We start from the raw sequence: 24,286 nt of genomic DNA, 5'->3' as shown, positions 1-24,286 counted from the left end.
AACTCTCTTGATTTACCTGCTGTGTTCCTCTGAGAATGAAAGAACTCCTGTGGATATTTTTTTCTTACATCCTGGCTTTTCTATATTCTGATGGAATTCCATGCCTCACTGCACCATGCAATTACGGGAAGTACATGTGTTAATGTATATATTTTAAGAGATATATTGGAATTTTTCTGAATTATTATGCAACACACACCTGATTTTAAATAGTGACTAATATCCTAGAATTCTAATTCTTCCCCCCCCCTTTTTTTCCGCCTCCCCCCCACTCCGGTTCAAGCCGTTGTTTCTCAGTCTAGTTGTGTAGGACACAGCTCCGTGGCCAATGCTGTTATGATTAGCCTTGCGCTCCTCCTGGCTGAGGCAGTTGGTCACTGGTCGTCGGTCAGTCGCAGCCCACGGCAGCTCACACCAACCTCACAGCAGCCCAGCTCCAGGGAGAGCTATTGTTCACAATTTTAGCTGTAGAGGGAGCAGCTCATGGTCCCATGTGGGAATCGAACTGGCGACCTCAGTGTTAGGAACATGGAGCACCAACCACCTGAGCCACCGTGCATGCGGTCCTAGAATTCTAATTCTAAAGTAAACTTTGACCTTTCCAGTTTTCTTTGTCATCAAAACTCCTTATACCATGGGAACTATTTTCTTTGACTGCTTCTTGAACTATTTCCTCTGGTCTTCCAAACTAAAGGATTCTCTAGGGATCTGAACTATAAAGGCTAGAATCAGAACCACAACACCTCAGGATTAGGAGGGATTCCAACATTTTAATGCTCTCTACAATGTCTATTCTAAGTGGCCTACATATAATTGAACACACTTTATGATAACTTCCACCTGCTGGTCCTACTTCTACCTCTGGGCCAGACAGAATAAATTTAACCCTTCTTTTACATGAAAGGTCTTCAAATATTTGAAGACTGAACTTTTGTTCATATTAAATCTTCTCTTTTCCAAGTAAAACTTCCTCAATTTCGCTAAATATTCTCAAAGTGACATAATTTCTTTCACCATCCATCCTGGTTGATCTCCTTTGGAAGGCACAATGAACACCCTTCTTTAAGTTTAGTGTCTTGAATATTACTAGAAAGCTACTTGAAGGTAAGAGCCACATACACTGAAACAAAGAACAGTCGAAATTCAGTAAATGTTTGTTAACTGGCTAATTGAATAAAAATAGCCCAGGTGAGAAGTGAGCTCAGAAAAGAGTGGGATTGGGGGGGGGGGGGAAGTTATATAACAAAATATGAGTACTTTGTAACCTTTTAACATCTCCAACATATTCAAGACAAATAACTTAAACAGATTACTGAACTAATGCTCTACTGGAAGTGCAAGAAGACTGATTTTCAGTGAGGGTAGACTAGTGCTGCTCCATCATCTGGACCCCTAAAGACTAGGATGGCTGACTAGGGCTAGTGGGCATTACCAATTAAGCAAATTATCCCGGGGCACAATGAGAATAGAATAGACCTGGGCATCGTCAGTTTTTCATCAAAATTCCAGCCTCTTACCTTTTTTTCATCCTCATCTGTAGCTTTCTTGAATTCATGTTCAAAGGAGCTAGCTAGTTCATTGAAGAGCCCCACCTCCTCACAGTTCTTTAAGAATCTAGTTGGAGTAGGAGTTTGATCTGTAGACATGAAAAGAAAAGGAAATTCTATTTTAGTTTTGACCTGAAATTAAAATTTAGCGTACACAGAGAACATCTTTTTATTCTTCTATTTGGAGAGAGTCTCTGACAGGGCAAATCTGCTTTTATGGAGCTCTTGTAGTGAAGGCTGGTGCTAGGCCACCAGAGGGTGTCTGTGCTGTGTTGCCTCAAGGCCAGCAGAGGGAAGACAGAACAATGTTTTGTTGTGTGACTATCCATGTAACCATCTTTCTCCCAGAGGCTGGTTTCACCTCCCTCACCCCCAAACAAAACAAAACCACCCACCCAGGAGGAGTTTGTGAAACCTCCAGATTTGAAAATCAAATACAGTTAAGCGACATTTTCTCTTTAAACTTACTCCCTGCTAGGTCTGAAGTGAGCAGGTATAAGCAGATGGACGTTAAAATCTGATGAGAAGAAATTGAGGATCAGATGGTTGAGTTTGCTTGCTAAAGCTACCAAATTAGAAATGGTGCCTTGTCTTTCTGTGGCCACTGAGGTAAGGGTCTGTTACCTTCTGAAGGCATTCCAGGCAAATCTAGGGGCTGGGGAACAAGACAGCAAGATCATGAGCTAGAAAAGGAAACTGCAAACAATAGAGCTCATTTCACAGAGACCTGGGCCCAGAGCAAATTCCGGAAACCAGGATATTTGGATTTAGATTTCCTAGCCAAAATATCCTCTCAGGGGCTCCACAAATCTTTCCTCAACAGAGTGCCTCTGTCATTGGGAAGAGGAAGGCTCTCAGTAACCCATGGGAACTTTTCAAGCAACTTCAATTTTAGATTTGAACTTCTCTCTTCCCATTCTCCTTTTCTACTTTTTCTCTTAGGTCACTTGAATCTTGTTCCCTGATCCGAACTCTATTGTGATGGTTTTCACTTGAAATGGTCATCACCTCACGGATTCATCTCATACATCCCAAACACTAGACTGAATGACAGAAACAGAACCGTTTAAATAATATTTAAGGAGACCTGAAGTTAAAATCGCTCCTTCTAGCATGATCAATTGGGAATAGTCCAGTGGGATTTTCCATGTAAACAACATAATTTTTTTTTTTTTAATTTAAACAAAACCTCTTCTGAATCAGAGTGTTTGGAAAAGTTACCACTACCTCCCAAAATAGTTTTAAAAGCTTCTCTGGCAGCTTTGGTTGGCCAACGATAAAGCCACTTTCCCTCCATCCCTGGGTGAGTGGAAGTAATATCCTTTATGCTTAGAGAGAATTTCAGCAAGGGCACACAAAAATTTACAACTCAAGTGAAACAGGATGGGGCAGCTAAGGGCAAGGCTATGGCAGAAGAGGGCCTTTGGATCTCTGATCTGAGGCTCAGACAAACTTCTCCCATTCCTGAACAAACAGCCAAACAGCCTGAAAATGTGTAAGAAAACCCTTAGCCTGCTCGGATGATTCTGAAGCAATGAACAAGTGTTCACTCAATACTTTCTATATGTTTTGGTGTTACATGCATACCCTTGTGCATAAATGTAGAGGAGAAGAAGAAACAGGAGTATAGAATTTTGCCCAAACATAAGACATGGTTCTTGCTCTAGAGAATAAGAGAATGTTTTCTATTTGAGGAAATAAAACTAATATACACAGATAGCTAAAGTAATATACATAATATACATACATACAATGAGAGACTAGCTAGGAGACTATGGAGAAATCCAAGCATAATGCGGAGAGTGGAGGAAGAGCTGGATGGAACAGAACAGAGAAAATTTGAAGAAAGAGTAAAACAACTCAAGATTTTGAGAATACTGATATCACTGGTAAGGAGTTGAGTTAGGGGACAAAGAAATAAGTTCGGTCATCAACATGAAGATTTGAATGACAGAAAGACAGCCCAGTTAAGTGCTCAATTAGGGGTTGAAATACATGTGCGACATCAGGTCCTACTTGATACAAGAATTGCCAGCCTAGATAGGAGAAGTAAAGTCATGTGCAACGAGATGAGAACTCCAGAACAGCATGCAAAGAATAACAGGAAAACACTTTCTCTCCTTGGGACCGGTCCCGTATCAATTTCTCTCATCACTCCTGGAGACCTGACATAGGCCTTTCCACTCATTTGTAATAACCTCTCCAACTTGAAAACCTTGCCTCAAATTTAGCTCTTTCACAAAATGTCTCTGATTAATTCCACTTAATATTAATTCTGTTAGTATTTTTATTGTTTGTGTTATTCACTTGTACTAGACTGTAAATACTAATTTTTTTTTCATGTATATATGCCAACTTAATAAATTTAAATATGTGTTACTTACATATCCATTTATACCCTATCCACTCTTGACTAAGACCTCCTCCAGGCTTTCTTATGGATCATTAATGACAGTGTCCTTACTTTTATCAGGAATTACAATCTACTAGCAAAGTACCTGGTGTAACAGTAGATATTCAATAAATATTTGCTTAATTAATAAGGAACAGGAGATCAGTAAGGGCAAGTCCCTTTCTTCATGTATAGAAGTATGGAGAGAAGGCTCTCTCTCTCCTTTTCTACATCTTAAGTGTTAATAGTATTTTGGCCAGGAGTACTTAAATAAATTGTGCCTTACCTGAGTTATTAACTGATGTAATAACCACCAACTAAATCCCCAACTGGTTAAATATTGAGGTAAGCTTGCTTGACTCAGGCTAACTCAGAACCCCTCATGGTATCAAAATAAAAAGCCCACTTTGGTTTGTCTGTCTGTCTAGCTGAAAATGGCACAAAAATAACTGCTACACGGTTTGAGAGAGGTTGCTGAGAATGGTCCCTTGAGATGGCATATGTAAGCAAGACAATATCTAAAGACACCGCTGAGAGGTTCCAGGTTACCCAAATTGGCTTAGAAAAGTCCCATTGACTAAATGTCTTGTTTGAGCTTTGGAAATGTGCCCTCAATGGTGTCTGGGTTCACAAGGGAAGCTGAATTTACGAACTGACAATCTGCCTGCTTGGGGAAAACTGACACCCCGTGGGAGAGAAACAGCCAGACTAGATAGGCTTCTCTGCTTCCTTTTGTTCACCCCTTCACTGTGGGGAGGGAGAAATGTTAAAGGCGTCTTTTGTCTGTAAATCTTCCAAAGTCTTAATAAAAAGAAGGCAAGGAGGGAACAGATTGAAAAAAGCTAAGACAAAACTTCAACACACCTACCCTCAAAAACTGCAGAGCCCAGTCTTGTATTAACAGAGAATGGAGGGCACAATAGAAACTTGGGAGCTTTTAGTATTCCTTTTTCCTGATTAAATGCAGATCACAGAAGGGCTCTTAATGGGAGAAGGGGAGTATGGCTCCCAGTACATCTGTTCCCTGGTATTAATCTTAACTGTCTGGTGATATCAAGGCACGTGGCTTCTGGGGCAGCAAATACCTGCAATGATGACTGAGTCAGTTCGGGCTGGGCCAAATTTCAATGTCATCTCATGCTTGTGTTTATGAACTGCCAGGTGGTCCTCGTTTGTAAATCTCTGAAACGAAACAGAAACGGAGATGTGAAAAAAAAAAAAAAAAAAAAAAAAAGGCAATGCAGTGCCCTTTTACAATGTCCTACCAAACATCCTGCAATAAGGTTGGTCTCTGGAAGGAGGGACTGGACAGGGAATGGAAAGGAGAAAAAATTGAAAGTGAAGAAAAATGAGTGGCAATGGATTTAAAAAGATAAAATGGGGAAGGAGTAAAAAAAGCACTAGAAAGCTGGGGAGAGAGAGGAACAGGAAGACCATAGCAGCAACTGCTCTGTAATATTAGGTCCAAATGAGAGAAACAGACAGATTGTTGGTGAAGTGGGGTCCATGCAGAAAGCTCCAAATGAAAAAAACATTAAGGCCAATTCATAGTGAACCAGGGGGACATAACTTTTAATAATAATAATAAAGAGAGAAGAAGGGAAAGGCTGGGTACTCATTGGTCATCACAAAAATAGGAAATTCAGAATGAAGTTCTCCATGGTGGGGCTGAACTGGACTATTTATGAGGGGGCTAACAGGGAGATAAATTATGCAGGATTAGGAGAACCATTTAACTTCCTGGCCCCCCAGTGCTACAGCAGGCGCCTGCCCAGCTATTTGGCTCTGGGTTTTAATGAGTCAGGATGGAGATGTAGAGGACTGAGGCCCAATGGCTAGCAGTAATGGCACACACCAGCCCCATTGGCCAAATGCTGTCTCGGGCAGCCCGCCTGGGCTCCAGCAGCCATAAAGGGGCCAGTGCAATGCTGCTGGCTATAGAATGGTAGAATAAAAATGCAAGCAAAAAAATTTTTTTGTTAGGGTAGGGAGAAGCCTGCAGGCAGGATAAGGGGAAAGGAAAGGGAGATTGTACAGAAATTTTATTTATTTAGGGGTTTGGGTGAAAGGACAATGAAAAGGTGAGGCTAGGTGTGCCTCAGTTTATGACTAATTTAAGACTGGGTTACTGGGCAATAATGTATGCTCCAACCCCTTCTCTAGAGGGGGAGGTGAAGGGAACAGATGAACAGCAGTAATTCAAAAGAATGATACACTCAAAATTCCCTTTGAGGCTAGCTGCCCACGTTCCTTCATTAAAACATGCCTGAAACACAGTAACAGCTTGGATGCTGCAGTTTTTCACAGTTCCTTTACCAGCCAGCCTCTGAAATATGGTTCTATTTGTAGTTTTGTTTCTAAAAAATGACTGGTTAGCCCCTTCTTTTTACTCTCCTCATTAGATACACATTTCCCACCGAACACTACCTTTAGCCCTCTTTTCCACAGCTCGCCTTGACTGCAAACTAAATAGACCAGAGTTGGCCTTATCCCAGCTCCTATCTAGTCAAGAAAGCAACACTGAACTGTTTAAGTTCCTTTATTTTACTTGAAATAAGAGTAGCTTCCCCCAAATCTGCTCTGAGACCTATCACAACTAAAGCCAGCTTAAAATCTAAAATCTTTCTAAGCTAGGCCTACAGGTCTGAAGGGCAAAGGGAATTTTCAGTTAAAAGTATAAAGAACTGGCGCCAGTTAGCTCAGCTGGTTAGAGTGTGGTGCTCTTAACAACAAGGTTGCCGGTTCGATCCCCATGTGGGCCACTGTGAGCTGTGCCCTCCACAACTAGATTGAAACTACTTGACTTGGAGCTGATGGGTCCTGGAAACACACACACACACACACACACACACACACACACAAAGTAGAAAGAACCAAGAAGTAAACAGTCAAAAGAAGAATGCCTTAGTGGTTTCCAATGTATCTGGGACAAAACTGAATAAAGTGTGGGGAAATTTAATCAAGAACTTAAGTGTTCTCTACTATTGGTTAATCCAAGGCATCAACTTTTTCCATCACAGATTTTTCCCTAAGGGAAAAAGGGTGGGGGTGAGGGAAAGAGGAACTAATCTGTTAACCAGGGGTATGGTATCTGTAGGTTGAACAAGTTGCTGTAGTGGGTATGGGACTGCCAAGTATTTGGTAAAAAGAAATGGGCAGAACCTAGTCTACAATGGAGGAAAAAAACACATCATTTTAGAGGGATAAGAAGAATAGTGGAGTAGGCAGGGGTATAAATTGTCAAAACGCATTGGAAATGTTATAACAATCTTTTCCAAAATTACTTTTATAAATTCTTCAAGGAAATTTCATGTAGTTAGCTTAGAAATTTTTGCACAATGTTCTAGAATCTAGAAGAATGACAAAACATCCTTTTCTATTATCAGAAATTTAGTTTGCTTAAAACTGAGCTGGGAGAAAGATTTTAAACCTCCAACATGTTTTGCTCTGGTTAGGGTTATTTAATAATTTAAGAGGTAACTCCCCTTCTGTTAACAACTTTGGAGCAGAGTCCTGACTTGTTTCATTTGTCCTCTAGTTCTTGTTCCTCTGTTGCACACTCCTCACTTCCTTCCACACCACCCCGCTCCCCTTTGCATTATTTATTTTTTCCAAATCAAAAGTTGGGGTCTGAAGACAACTGAGGGTGGCTGAAGGGATCTTCCACCTATCAGCATCTCAGAGGATTTGGTAACTGTGAATATGGATAAGAAAAAAAATTACACCTTTATTTTCATTAACTCTAACTCAAATTTAACATTCCTAATTCATAATAGAAATCACAAATATCGCAATATAGCTATTAGATATCTCAAAATATCCTTTATACTCATCACTACTTTGAAATTATGGTAGCCACCAAACCTACTGTTAGAACTTGTTACTTCATACACTAGTAAAAAAGCACATACCATGTGTCCCCGAACATGAGACCTAGCCGGACCATCAGCTCTAATGCGTCTTTTGGAGCAATAATTACTATAAGACCTGGTCTTATTGTACTATAATACTGGGTATAATATAATATAATATAATACCGGGTCTTATAGTAATTTTTGCTCCAAAATATGCATTAGAGGTGATGGTGTGGCTAGGTCTTATTTTCGGGGAGACAGGGTATATTACATTACCAAATATTTTAAAAACTTTTTTGGTAACTGCATTTCAAAATAGTTTCCTTTGCTATCCTATGTATTTTATTTTATTAATTTAAAAACATTATTCTGAGAAGGGAGTCACAGGCTTCACCAAACTACCAGTGGAAGTCATGACACCACAAAAGTTAAGAATACCTGACTAAATCAGGTCATGTACTGCAGAGGAGGAGCCAAGCGGGCAGAATTTTAAGAAGCGAGGCCTGGTTTGGGCTCCAGTCACTTCTCCCGCTATTTCTAACACAATTCTTGTATAGCTAGAGTAGGAGGGGGGAAAGAAATTTACTGAAGCTTTTTATCAAAGTGAATGAATCTCAATCTGGCTATTATTTCATTATTCCTTATATTCTCTCATTTATTAAGAGTTAACTTAGTAATTCTCCAGATAAATCTCAAACTATATGCTTAGGAAACTATACCTTTGAAAGCAAATTCTCAATTAATATATCTAAAATTATTAAGTGATAAAAATTTTTATTTTTAAAAATATAGATTCTATTGAATTAAAATGGGTGGAGGGGCTCCCCAAAGGATTTCCGTTTTGAATTATTGCCCATTAAAAAATCTAGCTGTCTGTTAACATCCTTACTGGGTCTTTCTTTTGTTGTTTTGTTTTACCTATGGCTAAGGTTTTAGCAAAGAGGCACTCAGAGAACACTCACTCTGGTTATAGGGCAAATAATGATAATTTTAAATAAATGTGTAGATATTAACCATCTCCAGGAGACAGAGGTCTGATATCATTCAAAGTGGGGGCTGAAGAATTTTAGTCATACTGGATCAGGAAGGCCGTTTATATACCTTGGAGAGGATTTGCATGGTAACACAGGTTTAGAGTCTTATTTGCTCAAGTAAAGTAATCATGACAGTATAAATGGGGGAGGGAAAGTATTAGTGCTAATTTGCACCCTAGTTACAGACCACGATAATTTAGATCTGCCCTATCCATTATGGTAGCCACTTGTCACAAGTGGCTATTGAGTACTTGAAATGTGGCTAGTCCAAATTAAGATGTACTGTAAGTCAAAACACACACTGGATTTCGATGACTTCATACAAAAAAAAAAAGAGATATAAAATATCTCATTAATTTTATGTTGATTACGTGTTGAAATGAGAATGGTTTGGATATACTGGGTTAAATAAAATATTAAAATTAACCTCACTTGTTTACTTTTACTTTTTAATGTGGCTTCTAGAAAATGTGAAATTACATATGTGGCTTACATTTGTGGTTTGCATTATATTTCTTTTGAACAGCTGTGATCTAGATAATATACCCAAAGATCTAATAAGAATTTTAATCATGTGCCAATCTGGAATCTTTCCCCCAAACACATTTTCTCTAAATGCAGTTTACACTATACGGCAATGGCTCTCAACCAGGGGCAACTCCACCCCCCAGGGGACATTTGGCAATGTTTGGGGACATTTTTGCTTGTCACAAGTGGAGGTATGCTACTGACCTCTAGAGGGTATAGGCTTGGGATGCTGACAAATATCCCATAAGGCACAGGACAGCTCCCCAAATCAAAAAATTATCTGACTCAAATGTCAATTGTGTCTCTGTTGAGAAACCCTGCTACAGGGTAACTGGGAAAGAGAGAGAGAAACAAGAAAAAAAGGCTGTTTTTAAATTCTCCTTGCCAGACTACCAACACATGTTTTTGGATTTGAAAGCTGGAAGGAAAAAACCAGGCAGAAAACTCCCAACCTTACTTTATAAAATGGCTGATGTACTACAGATCTGCAAATACTTAGGGAAATTAGGAAGATGGAGACAGAAGGTACTGTAATTGAGAGAACAGATTAAATGGAATTTTCATGCACTGCCTTGTTAGTAACAATGAGATAATACAGAACAAGCAAATCAAAACAATTTTGGCTACATCTGATTTTCACTCCCCAATAGAGAAAAGAATAGTGTGAAAGGAGATTTTCTTAGTTTAAGAAATGTTAAGAAGTATAAAATGGAATATTAGGACTGTGAGGAAGTCAACCTGAAAACTGGTCTTGGCTGCAGAACGGGCAGGGAAAGGAGTTCCTTATGAAACATTTTCCATTGGAGATCTCTGGTTAAAAAACTTTCCATTTCCAGGAAGTTTCTTTCACACCCACCCTCTGTGATAGGAGAATCTGGAATCCTACCTGCTAGCAAACTGGCTAAACAAACACAGCTAAATAAAGAGTTAGGAATGGCTTGAAGAACAAAGATGGTGGGAACTGTAAATCATGGATACATCTCAATGAATGAAATCTTAAGATTTTTTAATCGTTAAAAATTAATGTGTAACATACACAAAACACACAAATCTTTTTCCCCCACAAATCTTAAGTGTACAGCTCAATACATTTTTATATAAGTATATGCCTGAGTAATCACAACCCACATCAAGAGGAGTGGGGGGATGGGCAAAAAAGGTGAAGGTGATTAAGAGGTACACATTTCCAGTTATAAAATAAATAAGTCATGGGGAGCTAATGTACAGCACAGGGAATACAGTTGTAATAACTTTGTATGGTGACAGAGGTTACTAAAATTGTCATGGTGATCACTTTGTAAGGTATATATAGATATCACATCACTATGTTCTATACCTGAAAATAATATAATACTGTATGCCAACCATACTTTAATAATAAATTTTTTCATGTCCTCAGATTTGCACTAGGAATCACAGTATTTTTCATTGTATTTGAGAAACCCAAGGTTTTATAAGTATGAAAAATAAGTGAATAAAATAATTATTGGCCTCTTCAAGGAAAAAAAAAGATATGAAACATTTCAGACACCCTAGAAGGCTCCCTCAAACACTTTTCTTAAGCTTTTAAATTAAATAATTACTTGAAACAATATAGTACCTGGCAAGTACTTAGCTAGTCTTCCTCTTTCCCTTTTTTAATATCAAAATCGGCAGGTATTGTAGTAAAAATTTGTTTTTCTTTGCAAAATTATTCTAAACAAGTTAATGTTTAGGGAGAGTTCTTTTCCTAATCCCGTTAATACTAGTCTCACAGAAGCTTTTTTAAATAGCAGCACTAAAGAGAACTAAAGAGAAGGCTCAGGGCAAATGAGAGCTCAGGTCAAACTAAACATAAATTTTTGTCTGTTGACTCCGAGCCAGGCACAAGCATATGGGCATTAGAAATGTAACAGTTTCAGGCTAAATCCTTGGTAAAGTATTGTGACCAGTGAAATTTCTGTGCAATATGCACTCAACCCCTAGCCAAATTCATTCCTGAAATGTTATTTTTGGCCACACAGCTCCAGTTTCCATGTGGATTTGCCTCACATTTAAAAATGCTCTTATATCCTGACCTATGATTAATTCACGTCCCTTTCCTTGTTGTAGAAGAGTAGACTGGGGGAAGGAGACAAATCAGGACTCTGGTTATTGAGAAAGGAGCCCTGAATGCCTCCATCAGGGAACAATACAAGGAATTGAGTTTATATTTGTGATCATCTGAAAAGTCATTTATGCTGAAACCTAACTGTCCCCTTCTCCAAAGCTTCTGGGTTTGGCAGGGCTTCATGGACAGAAGAGCTTCTTTTTTCTTTTTTTTTATTACAGTACCAAGTACTTTTGGGCATATTTTGATGAAAAAGCCAGAGAAAACCCGAGAAACTATGGGGAGCAAGCTCTAGCATATAGTGATATTGGTGCTGAGCAGGGTGGAAAGAATAACTGACCTTTTCTTGAACACTATTTAATCACTTCAATTGATCACATATTCTGAAAGAAACGGGAGGTCTGCAACAGTCTTGATAAGGCCTCTTTCTCACCCTCACTGCAGAGCTTCTATTCCCAATGCGAGGTATGGTATCATTTATGCTTAGGAAAGTAGGGAAAGGGAGAAGGCAAGGGACTACATACATACAAACTCAAAGCCAACGTAACTTTCATCTGTACCTTAGTCAATCCTCAGCTCCTGCTCTCTACTTCAAGACGCTGCTGTTTACTAAATGAGTCACACATCCTGCTTTGAATGCTTCATGGCTCTTGAATGAATCATTTCAAAGTACGGAATTGTTCAACAAATAAATACAACCACAGGAGCCGCAGCTCATAGGCTGCATGTGTGAGCAAGGTAATTTATAGAGGCAAAATAAGAACAGGAAACTTCTTCCCAAAATACCCTAGAGAAAATGTTGTCAGGGGAATGGAGGATAAACTAAAGGGAGCGGGGAAACCAACCAAACTGTACCCAAGGTAAATTCCTTTGTCTATAGGTTATCTGTTTTTGGAAGGCTGTTGGAGTGTCTTAAAGAGAAGACTCTGGCAGCTGACTAAATTAGTCCATTGTAAAAAGAAGGAATTTTGAAAGTGGACATTATCTGAGAGTTGGTCTAAAGGCAAAGCCATCTGGTAGAATGGAAGCTCCTCAAGACCAAGTATCCTCAACTGTTTGTTTGTGGAAGTATCCCAAGTACCTAGAACACTACCTGTACATAGTAGGTGCTTAACAAATATTTGCTGAATAAATTCCAATTAGTTTATCTCACTAAAGTTCTACAAACCATCCCCAACTTACAAAACTCTTGCCCATGTGTACAATGGTGGGAGAATTTTCATCATACATATCCCAAAGGAAAGTGGCTTTTTAAATACCAGCTCTTTCCTCTGGAACTACAGGCTGGGCCCAGTCAGGACCAAGAAGACTCTAAATGCAAGAGCTAAGAATAAGAAACAAATAGACCTTCAAAACTTAAGACAACAAGAAAAGGTCAAAATGGCAGCACGGCATTTAAGGCACTGGGAAGAGTTTGACTCTATGGGGAGGGGGTTGAAATCATTCCCAAAGCTTTAAAAGAACGTACAATGCATAGTTTCCTGGTCCTCTTACATTTTTGTGACTTTATTTTCTCCTATTTCTCCACTAACAGTTTCTATCCAGGTTAAGCCTCTCTAGTGATCTGCAAAGGCTACTTGTTTTCAATTTTGTGCCTCCACACAATCCCCTTATTCTCAGACGTGTCTTCCCTTCTCCCCTCAGTTCATCCAAATCCTACCATTTTTCCAAGGCCCAGGTGAAATCCAATAGTTTTTTGAAAGCTTCTCTAATGACTCTAATCTTTAGTAGTCTATCCTTCCTGAACTTGTATGGTACTTGAAAGATTGCACCACATAATTTAGAGTTTTCATCAGTATGGTCTCATAGTTTTATCCTTTAAAGTAGACTGTAAATCACTAGAGAGTTAAAAATGTAACCTACACTTATTCTTTATTCCCCCCACCTTCCCCATCTTGAGACTTGGCCCAGTGGTGAGCACACAGTAGGTGATCAATAAATTCCTATTTCAGTGATTGGGTGAAGTTTTGTATAGTGGTATGAGAATAACTATTAAAAAACATTCTCACCTTTGGATTCTAAGACCGTAACAGGGCACACTTTCTGAATGATCTGATGCCTTTCCATCTCCATTTCCAAAGTATATTTAATTATGCAAATAAGTGAGCATTAGTGTATCCTCCCCCATTTTATCACACAGAGGCACCTATGACAATTTCAGTATGCTGGAGTTATACTGCTGTTGTATTAAAGGACAATGGTGCCATGTCTTGTGGGTCAATTTACTTTCTTCGGGTATCTGATTTCATCACTGAACTTTATTTTATTACCAATTAAAGTATTCTGTGCAAAAAATGTCAATTCATAAACAGCAACCTTTTCTTTCTTCACTCCCCAAACCACTAGCTGCCATTTTAACCACATCCTTTTAAGCATTTTCTTTTAGGATCCCAATTACTTGAATTTTATAGGGCAGAATATCAGCATCCCACAGGAGTGGAGCTGTGTCAAGAACCTGATTCCTCCTTTTATAAAGTTTACCCTAGAGTATTTGACAAGAGGAAAAGGTATATTACAATCAAGTCAACAAACCAGAGGGGGGTGTGGAAAAATAATATTAAAACCATAGTCAACATTGAATTGATGGATCTTCATCATGATCTGGAACAAATATCAATGCGTTCATTATTTTACATAATTTAGACCAATGATACAACTATTCCTCTAAGCAGCAGAAGTTTTTTTTTTTTTTTAAAGATTTTATTGGGGGAAGGAGAACAGGACTTTATTGGGGAACAGTGTGTACTTCCGGGACTTTTTTCCAAGTCATGTTGTTGTCCTTTCAATCTTAGTTGTGGAGGGTGCAGCTCAGCTCCAGGTCCAGTTGCAAGGGGCGCAGCCCACCATCCCTTGCGGGAGTCGAACTGGCAACCTTGTGGTTGAGAGCCCACTGGCCCATGTGGGAATTGAACCAGCAGCTTTCGGAGTTAGGAGCATGGAGCTCTAACCGCCTGAGCCATCGGGCCGGCCCCAGCAGCAGAAGTTTTAAACAGTCACATATGATCACTCATTTTTATTTTGGTTCCTTGTTCCCTCCTGTTTTTTTGACAAATATGAAAAATCACAGGCCCCGTGGGTGATGTCTTGTGCCAAGTAAGTTGCAGGTGCCCAATAAATCACAGCAAAAAGGAAACTGAGCTCCAAAGGTGATACAGGCCAACTCTAAGTGAGTGGGTAGTATAGGAAAGAAGGTGGAAAATATAATTTCTTATCAGTTTAAGTTGGGAAAGGTTAAGTATTTTGTTTTTAAATCTTGCTTACTATTTGATGGGATTTAGAAATTAATCATATTTCAGGTTTCAATGTTAAGTAGCCAAAGTCCTGGTCACCTCAACTTCTTCCATGGGATTCCCTAGTATCACAATAAAATAGTAAGCATAATTTTTTCTCTGTCTTTTCTCTTTCTATTTTTTTATTGGGGTAAAATACACATAACAAAATTTGGCATCGTAACCATTTTTAAGTGTACAGGTCAGTAGTATTAAATACATTTACACTGTGGAGCAACCATGACCACCATCCCTACCCATAACTCTTTTCATTTTGTAGAACTAAAACTCTGTAGCCATTAAACAGTAATTCCCCATACTCCCCTCCTCGCCACCCCTGGCAGCCACTATTATACTTTCTATCTTAATGATTCTAACTACTCTAAGTACCTCATATAAGTGAAATCACACAGTATTTGTCTTTGTGACTTATTTCACTTAGCATGTCTTCAAGGGTCATCCATTTTGTAGCATACTACAAAATTTCAAACCTTTTTAAGAATGAACCATGTCCCACTGTATGTGTATACTACCCTTTGTTTATCCATTCAACAGTCAACGGACACCTGGGTTGCTTCCATGTTTTAAGTATTGTGAATAATGCTGTTATGAATATGGGTATACAAATATTTCTTCGAGACCATGCTTTCAATTATTTTGGGAATATACCCAGAAGAGGAACTGCTGGATCATATAATTCTATTCTTAATTTTTTGAGGAACTACCATACTGTTTTCCACATCTTTGATAACGCTTGTTCTTTCCTTTTTCCCTCCCTCCTTCCCTCCCTCCATTCCTACCTTCCTTTCTCCCTCTCTCTCTTTCGATAGTGGCCATCCTAATGGGTATAAAGTGGTATGTCATTGTAGTTTTGATTTGCATTTCCCTGATGATTAGTGATGTTGAGCATCTTTTCATGTGCTCATTGGCCATTTGTATATCTTCTTTGGAGAAACATGTCTACTTTGCCCATTTTTCAATCAGGTTTTTTTTTTGTTGTTGTTGTTGAGTTTTAGAAGTTCTCTATATATTCTGGATATGAGTCCTTGTCAGATATAGGATTTGCAAATATTTTCTCCCATTCTGTGGGTTGCCTTTTTACTCGGTGGAGATCGAACTGACAACCTGGTTGTTAACACATTGCATACGGATCACGAGAATCTTCACGAGGGATTTAAACCCCGCCGTACGCAACGTGTTAAGAGCACCCTGCTCTAATCTAAACAACTGAGCTAACCAGCCGACCCTGTACTAAGTTTTGAAATCAGGAAGTGAGTCCTCTAGTTTTGTTCTTTTTTAAGATTATTTTGGCTATTTGGGGTCCCTTGAGATTCCTTATGAATTTTAGGATGGATTTTTCTATTAGTGCAAAAAATGTCATTGGGATTTTGATAGGGATTCAATAAATCTGTAGTATTGATATTTAAGTCTTCCAATCCATAAACATGAATGTGTCATTTATGTCTTTTTAAATTTCTTTCAGTAATGTTTTGTAGTTTTCATTGTACAAATCTTTTACCTCCTATGTTAATTCCTAAGTATTTTATTCCTTTTGATACTATTGTAAATGGAATTGTTTTTTAATTTCATTTTCAGATTGTTCATTGTTCATGTGTAGAAATACAACTGATTTTTTGTGTGTTGACTTTATCCTGCTACTTTGCTTAATTCACCTTTAGAGTTTTCTACATATAAGTTCATATCATCTGTGAACAAAGGTAATTTTAGCTCTCCTTTTCCAAATTGGATGCCTTTTATTCCTTTTTCTTGCCTAATCACTCTGACGAGAACTTCCAGGACTATGCTGAATATAAATGGTGAAAGCAGGCATCCTTGCCTTGTTCCTGATCTTAGAATAAAAGGTTTCAGTCTTTCATCTTTGAGGATGATGTATGCCATAGGTTTGTCATATATGGCTTTTATAATGTTGAGGTAGTTTTCTTCTATTCCTATTTTGTTGAGTGTTTTTATCATGAAAGGGTATTGAATTTTGTCAAATGCTTTTTCTGCATCAATTGAGGTAATCATGTGTTTTTTCCTTCATTTTGATGATGTGGTGTATCACATTGATCAATTTTCGTATGTTGAACCATCCTTGCATTTCAGAATAAATACCACTAGGTCATGGTGTGTAATTCTTTTAATATGCTGCTAAATTCTGTTTGCTAGTAATATGCTACTTTTTTGAGGATTCTTCTATCAGTGTTCATAAGGGATATTGGTCTGTAGTTTTCTTGTAGTGTCTTTATCTGGCTTTGGCCTCATATTGAGTTAGGAAGTGTTCCATTTCAATTTTTTTGGGGAAAGTTTAAAACGGTTTGAGAAGGATTGGTATTAATTCTTTAAATGTGTGGTAGAATTCATCAATGAAGCGATCAGGTCCAGGTGTTTTCTTTGTTGGGAGATTTTTGATTACTGATTCAATCTTCTTAGTTACAGGTGTATTCAGATTTTCTATTTCTTCATGATTTAATCTTGGTAGGTTTTATGTTTCTAGGAATTTGTCCACTTCATCTATGTTATCCAATTTGTTGGTGTACAATTGTTCATAGTACTCTCTTATGATCCTTTTTATTTCAGTAGTAATCAGTAGTACTGTCCCCACTTTGATTTCTGATTTTAGTAATTAGTCTTCTCTCTTTTTTCCTTAGTCCATCTAGCTAAAAGTTTTGTCAATTTTGTCGATCTTTTCAAAAACCAACTTTTAGTTTCATTGAGTTTATTTTTTTTTTTTTAGTCTCTGTTTAATTTATTTCTACTCTAACCTTTATTTCTTCCTTCTTCTAGCTTAGGGTTTAGTTTCTTCTTTTTCTAGTTCCTTACATTGTAAAGTTAGGTTGTTGATTTGAGGGTTTCTTTTTTAATGTAAGCATTTATAGCTATAAATTTCTCCCTTAGCACTGCTTTCACTGCATCCCATGGGTTTTGGCATGTTGTATTTCTGTTTTCATTAATAAGTATTTTCTAATTTCCCTTGTGATTTCTTTTTTGATCCATTGGTTGTTTAAGAGTGTATTGTTTAATTTCCACAATTTTGTGAATTCTCCAGTTTTACTTCTGTTGATTTCTAATTTCATCCCACTGTGGTCAGAGAAGACACTTTGTATCATATATCTTTTAAAACCTATTAAGACTTAATTTGTGGCCTAATATATGGTGTATCCTGGAAAATGTCCTCAGTGCACTTGAGAAGAATGTGTATGCTACTGTTGTTGGTCAGAGTGTTCTATATACTGGGGGTGACAAAAAAAATGTATACACATGATTTGAATTCATCTTTTTTAATCAGTATATATTGGTTACAATTTTAGTACAGTTTTTTCCTTTCTTAAAATGTATATACATATTTTTGGCACCCTCTGTATGTCTGTTAGATGTACTAGGTTTATTGCGTTAAGTCCTCTATTTTCTTACTTATTTTCTGTCTGGTCTTTCTATCCATTATTGTGAGTGGGGCAGTAAAGTCTCCAACCATTATTGTAGGACTATTCTCTCTTCAACTCTGTCAGTTTTTCTTTAACATATTTTGAGTTTGTCATTAGGTGTATAAATGTTTATATTGTTATATCTTTTTGCTGTATGAAAACTTTCATTAACATGTAATGATCTTTGTCTCTTGTAACCTATTTTGAGCTAAGATCTATTTATTTTAATATTAGTATAGCCACTACTGCTCTCTTTTGGTTACTATGCATGGAACATCTTTTCTCATCAATTAACTTTCAACCTCTTTGTTTTTGGATCTCAAGTGAGTCTCTTGGAGACAGCATATAGCTGGATCATCTATTTTTATCGATTCTGCCAATCTCTGTCTTTTGATTGAAGAGTTTAATCCATTGACATTTAAACTAATTACTGATAAGGAGGGCCTACTTCTGTCATTGTACTGTTTGTCTTCTATATGCTCTGTAGCTCTTTTGTCCCTCATTTCCTGCATTACTGTCTTCTTGTGTTTAGTTGATTTTTTCTAGTGAAATGTTTAAATTTCTTTCTCATTCCTTTTGTGTATATTCTATAGCTATTTTCTTTGTAGGTACCATGGGGATTACATTTAACAACCTAAAGTTACAATACTCTAATTTGAATTTATACTAGTTTAACTTCAATAATGTACAAGAATTCTGCTCCTTTATAGTTCTCTGCCCACCCCTTTCAGTTGTTGATGTCACAAAATTATACCTTTATACAATGTAGGATCCAAAACATAATATTTATTTAAAATACATTAATCTCTTAAATTATGAAGAAAACCGCATTTGGAGTTACAAACCAAAGTTACAATAATACTAGCTTTTACACTAATTTTTTTTTAAGTGTATTAGTCTCTTAAATCATGTAGAAAGCAAAAAGTGCAGTTACAAACCATTCTTACAATAACACTAGCTTTATAATTTCCCCTGTATTTACTTTTTTGATAATTTTTATTTCTCTATAGTGTTGAGTTGCTGTCTAGTAACCTTTCATTTCATCTTTCAGGACTCCTTTGAGCACTTCTTGCAGGGTAAGTCTAGTGGTCACGAACTCCCTCAGCTTTTGTTTATCTGGGAATGTTTTAATTTTCCCCTCACGTTTGAAGGGCAGTTTTGCTGGATATAGGATTCTTGGCTGACAGTTTTTTCTTTTAGCACTTTGCATACATTGGCCCACTGTCTTCTGGCCTCCAAAGATTTTTAGTTTCTGTTCCTCACACTCAATAATTTCCATTCTCCTATCTTCAAGTTCACTGATTCTTTCTTCTGCCTACTCAAATCTGCCTCTCAATCCCTCTAGTGAATTTTTCATTTCAATTATTGTACTTTTCAGCTCCAGAATTTCTTTTTAGGTTTTCTATCTCCTTGTTGATATTTCCATTTTGTTCACACATTGTTTTCTTGACTTTGTCCACATCTTCCTTTAGTTCTTTGAGCATCTTTAAGACAGTTGTTTTAAGGTCTTTGTCTATTACGTCTGCCATCAGGTCTTTTTCATGACAGTTCACTGTTTTCCTTTGAATGGGTTATACTTTGATGTTTCTTTGTTTGCCTTGTGATTTTTTTGGTTGAACAGTAGGCATTTAAATCTAATAAAGTCATAATTCTGAAAATCAGATTCTCCCTTTTCTCCAGGGTTTGCTGACTTTTTGTTATTGTTTTTGATTGTTTTAGGGTTTTTCTATGCCAAGGTTCAGCTTGAGGTGTACATGCAATGTCTTCTCAGAGCTTACTGATCTTTTCCCTGGGCATGTATGGTCACTTTCTAATTTTCCCCATATATACAATTGTTTTTGAATGTCCTAGTCTTTAAGTCTAGCTCCTAAAACGGGAAAAAGTGAAAAGGGAAGAAAAAAGGTGCAGACCCTTTAAATCCCCTTGAAGTCACATCAGTCAGAGGGGAAAGGGGCTTGTAACAATGCTGGGAGGTGCACTGGCTCCCCACAAAATGGCTACCCACCTCTTTGTCTACACCTGTGATCGGATGCAACAATCAGCAATCAGAGCACAGATTTGATATTTGGAGGGCAAGGTCCTTTTTGCCCATCCTAGCTCCCACCCACTGTGTGCAAGCTGTTCCAGGAATATATACCCAGCTACCTGGCATGGACTGGAGATTGGGGATGGGGATGAATAAACTGTTCCTGCCCTGAGCTAAAATTGACAGAAATTAACCACAATTTATCCTCCAACGCTTTCCTTGAAAGTTGCAAGATTTCAACAGATTCCAGAGTTCCAAAATCGTTACATGAGAGAGATTCTGCCAGTGCAGTTGTTGTCTAGGTGAGGAGACAGACTCCTGGTGCTTTCTACTCTGCCACCTTCCCAGAATCCCTCTCTCTTTTTAATAATAGTCTCTTGTGACCCTTTTCAGCAAGGCCACAAACTATATTCTGTGTCCAGTGACTTTAAAACTGGAAATCTGCATGGCTTATCACGCCTCTCTGGTCCTGAAAAGACTGTTGTCAATTAATGGCTTGCATGCTGGATTGCTTGGAGGTGGGGATGGTAGTGGGGCAGAGAAAGGGAAGAGGCAATAGGTTTGATGAAGGCACTATTGGTTTCTTAATCTAAACCCCTTCCAACCCTTCCCCCTTGCTTGCCTCCTACTTTTATAAAGGCTCAAAAGCCAGATACTCACTTTCCCAGCCTCCCACACAGCTAAGATTAAACCTGTCACACAGTTCAGGCCAATGAGACGCAGAAATCCACCGGAGTTTGGGGTAGAAGACTGTACTTCTGGGAAAGCTTTTGTTTCCTTATAAAAGGGAAAGCTAGAAAAGAAAAGTACCTCTCTCTTGTCTACCTCATCCTCTGACTGTGAGGCAACAAACTTGAAACTAAAAAGTAAGAGCTAAAAATGGCGAAGCAGAGAGGTAGAAAGAACCTCGGTCCTCTTGCTTAGCTGCTCATACAGTCCTAATTCTAGACTTCTTGTGTTATAGGGATTCACAAAGTTTTAAGCTACTGTTCGGTACTTGGGGCTGAAATCACTACTAACCAATAAATGATGATTTTCAGGATATATAGATTTTTCCTCTTTTTCTATTTAAGGAAAAGTGAAATATGCAAGAAAGTATTTTATTCTACACCTTCATGAATATTGAAGTTATACCAGTTGTACCCTATGCAGAATTCCATTTTCACTTTTACACGGTACACCAAATAAATGATCTCATCATTACCTATTGCCCCAGGGTTCCTTAAAAACAATGGTTATATACTGTGTGGGCTTTTTGGAAAGGGCAGAATGGTAGGAGAGGGGAACCTTAGGATGCTGCTCTTGAAAAGATCACTCTTGAGATTTTAGGTTGAGCCACATCTTTTCTTATTCCTGTCGGTCCCTCTCCCTCAATACCTAATGGCTGGCTCTTTATTAAACTCCAGGGCACTCTTGGGAACTATGCTTAAGACTTAACAACAATATCCATTGTTTTTCTTTAGATGGCAGCTACTTACTTGGATGGATTAAATGCTTAAGGAACTTTAAAGGACCAGTGCCTAGGAGCAGGGAGATCCCAGTAGCAATTCAACAGGGCTTGGTTCTGTGTCAGTTACATGGCTAATTGCTTTCTCCATAGCTCTTGCCTAATGGTAGACCTTTTAGTATTCTACTTTCCAGATGTAGCCACTTAGTTGGGGTACCATTAAAGTTCCCAAAGGGATAACTTTAGTTCTTAACAAAGCAAGGAAGGCTTCTGTTTGGGTCAAAATGACTACCACTCAGTCCTATTAAGTTTTTATTGACATAACCCATTTATATTTTTCAATCTAATCTCTCTTACCAAATTCTTATTAGGGTATTATGAGCTATAGAGCTTTTGAAAAATACATCAAACATTTTTATCTTCTAATTTGCTACAGTTAAATGTTGCCATCGCTGGATCTCACATATGGGTGGGAAGGACAAAGATACAGTGTGGACCTTAAACATTAAATTTAGGAAAATCTACTCCACTGTTTTTTCTCTTGGGATGCTGAAAGTTTCATTATGGAAAAAGAATACTCTAAACAATTCTTGATAATACAAAAGATTCTGAATGCTTACAATGAGCTGAGCAGAGCACATACAAGTCATAGTACAGAGCTTACAATAACTAAAACCCTGCCCTTTAAGGTGTTAAACAATTTAGTACTGTAACAGTTAAGCCAAAAGAAAAATTGAAGCTGGAGAGGAGAGAGAGAGGGAGGGAGGAGGGTAAAGGAAAAGGGAGAAGGAGAGGGAGATCGAAATTTCAGGTTCCAGACTCACTCACTCACTCACTGACCCACCCATCTATAAGTAATTCCAAAATGCAATAATACATTTTTGTTTTCAAGAAGCTATCAAAGCTTAAGTGTCCAGAGCCTTAGCAAGAGGTTACAGGCTAGTAAAAAAATAGACAAAGACTCAAATGGTTTGGCAGATCACTTGAATAAACCAGAAGCTTGTAGGGTATATTGATTCTGCCGTGCCACCTTAATAGGGAAATTTTTTTTTACCCTGATTTGTAGACATGTTCAGCTGATTGATTATCTTTGTGTCTAACTTGGAAAATTTTGACATAAAACCAGGCAAACGGGACAATTCTTTAAATTTTGGATGTCTGCTTTTTAACCATAAGAGATCTTTTTTAGAAGGCTGGCTAGTGAATAGAGGGCTAAAAGAACAAAGGCAGGCAGGAGAAAAGAACGGAATCTATACCTGCCTAACAGTAACACTTATCCACATGCCTCTTGACTGTCATAGTGATCTAATATAGCAGCAATACATCAGTTTCCCCAGAAACTGTCCCCGCTAATCTCTGCAGCGTCATCTCCTGTTGCTCTATATCGCAATTTGTCCTCCATCAACATCAAGCTACTGCAGTTTCTCTGAATATGACATGTTGTTTCGTTCTTTTGTGTTCTCGTATGTGTGGAATGTTCTCCACCTTCTCTGTCTGGCAAATTTCTCTTTATCTTTCAAAACCAGTAAAAGCATCATTTCCTCCATGAAATTTGCCCTACTGTCTACCAGACCTCTCAGTACTTGCAAATGCTGTATTTATATTATTACATTTATCATATTACAATGTAATTACATTTTTATGTGCCCAACTCCCCTATGAGACAGTGAATACGTTGATGTCTTATACATCTTTCTGTCACCAGTACCTAGCATGGTGTCCAGCACATTGCAGATATTCAAATATTTTTTATTAAATTGAACCTACAAAGGCTAATAAGGGTCTGACTGAATTGAGAAAATTATTCATGGGCTAGTTTCTGGAAACTGGTTCCAGGCTTACTCAAGGTTGGAGATAGCTGGCAAAATACATGAAGGGAAATGCCTTGATTTTACTCTTTCAATGGATCCTTTGTGTGCACTAAGTCACTCACTAGAGACATTTGTGAAAACCCATATTTGGTTTTTGATTGTGGGCTAAAATGATTACAAATTGTTCTCATTATGTACAACCCCCCACTGTCTTATATCAGAATATAGACAAACCAGGAGGTCCGAATGGGATCCTATTAACCTTCATATCACATTACAACAGCCTCATCTGTTAATAAGGGAAAGAGAGGAGTAAGAATAAACATAAAGGCCATTAAATGTACTGATAGGTGTCAGGGAGGAAGGAGCTAAGTCTCTGGCACTCCTAGTCCTCACTTCTTGGTAACAACTCACAACAAATTGCAGATTTCAACCACAACGTGGTCGGCTGATAACGGCGCCTATATCAGTTTGCTAGAGCTACCCTGACAAAGGACTACAAACCTGGTGGCTTAATCAACAGAACTTTATTGTCTCACAATTCTGGAGGCCAGAAGTCTGAAAACAAGCAGGACTGGTTCCTTTTGAAGGATGTGAGGGAGAATCTTTCTCCTGGTTTGCTGGCAATCTTTGGTGTTCCTTGGGTTTGGCAGCATAACTCCAACCTTTGCATGGTGTTCTCCCTGGGTGCACAACTGTGTCCAGTTTCCTCTTTTTATAAGGATACCGGTTATACTGGATAGAGCCCACCCTATTCCAGTTTGACCTCATACTAATTACATTTGTAACAATCCTATTTCCAAATTTTGAGGTACTTGGGGCTAGGACTTCAACATGTAAATTTTGGGGACACAATTCTACCCA

At 38.1% G+C, this 24,286-nt stretch overlaps 1 protein-coding gene across 5 annotated transcripts in view; it reads right to left on the bottom strand.

The window, feature by feature from the left end:
* Nucleotides 1-24,286, bottom strand: part of LOC109443728 (cyclic AMP-dependent transcription factor ATF-7) — a 74,333-nt gene that overhangs the window by 16,398 nt on the left and 33,649 nt on the right. For 3 of the 5 annotated variants that reach the window (XR_002136737.2, XM_019724426.2, XM_019724427.2), the window contains exons 3-4: nucleotides 5,025-5,121; nucleotides 1,518-1,636 (exon numbers count right to left, since the gene is read on the bottom strand). Coding sequence is in view for 4 of the 5 variants with exons in the window: in XM_019724426.2 (XP_019579985.1) it covers nucleotides 1,518-1,636; nucleotides 5,025-5,121 (216 nt within the window). In the remaining variant the exon portion in view is untranslated. The remainder of the gene's footprint in view (nucleotides 1-1,517; nucleotides 1,637-5,024; nucleotides 5,122-24,286) is intronic. The other 2 variants (XM_074325612.1, XM_074325613.1) reach the window with 1 other exon arrangement.

The sequence above is a fragment of the Rhinolophus sinicus genome, linkage group LG02 (genome assembly GCF_036562045.2).
Source record: "Rhinolophus sinicus isolate RSC01 linkage group LG02, ASM3656204v1, whole genome shotgun sequence".
NCBI classification, from domain to species: Eukaryota; Metazoa; Chordata; class Mammalia; order Chiroptera; family Rhinolophidae; genus Rhinolophus; species Rhinolophus sinicus.
The sequence above is the reverse complement of the archived record's forward strand: the minus strand, read 5'-3'. Positions and strand labels throughout refer to the sequence as shown.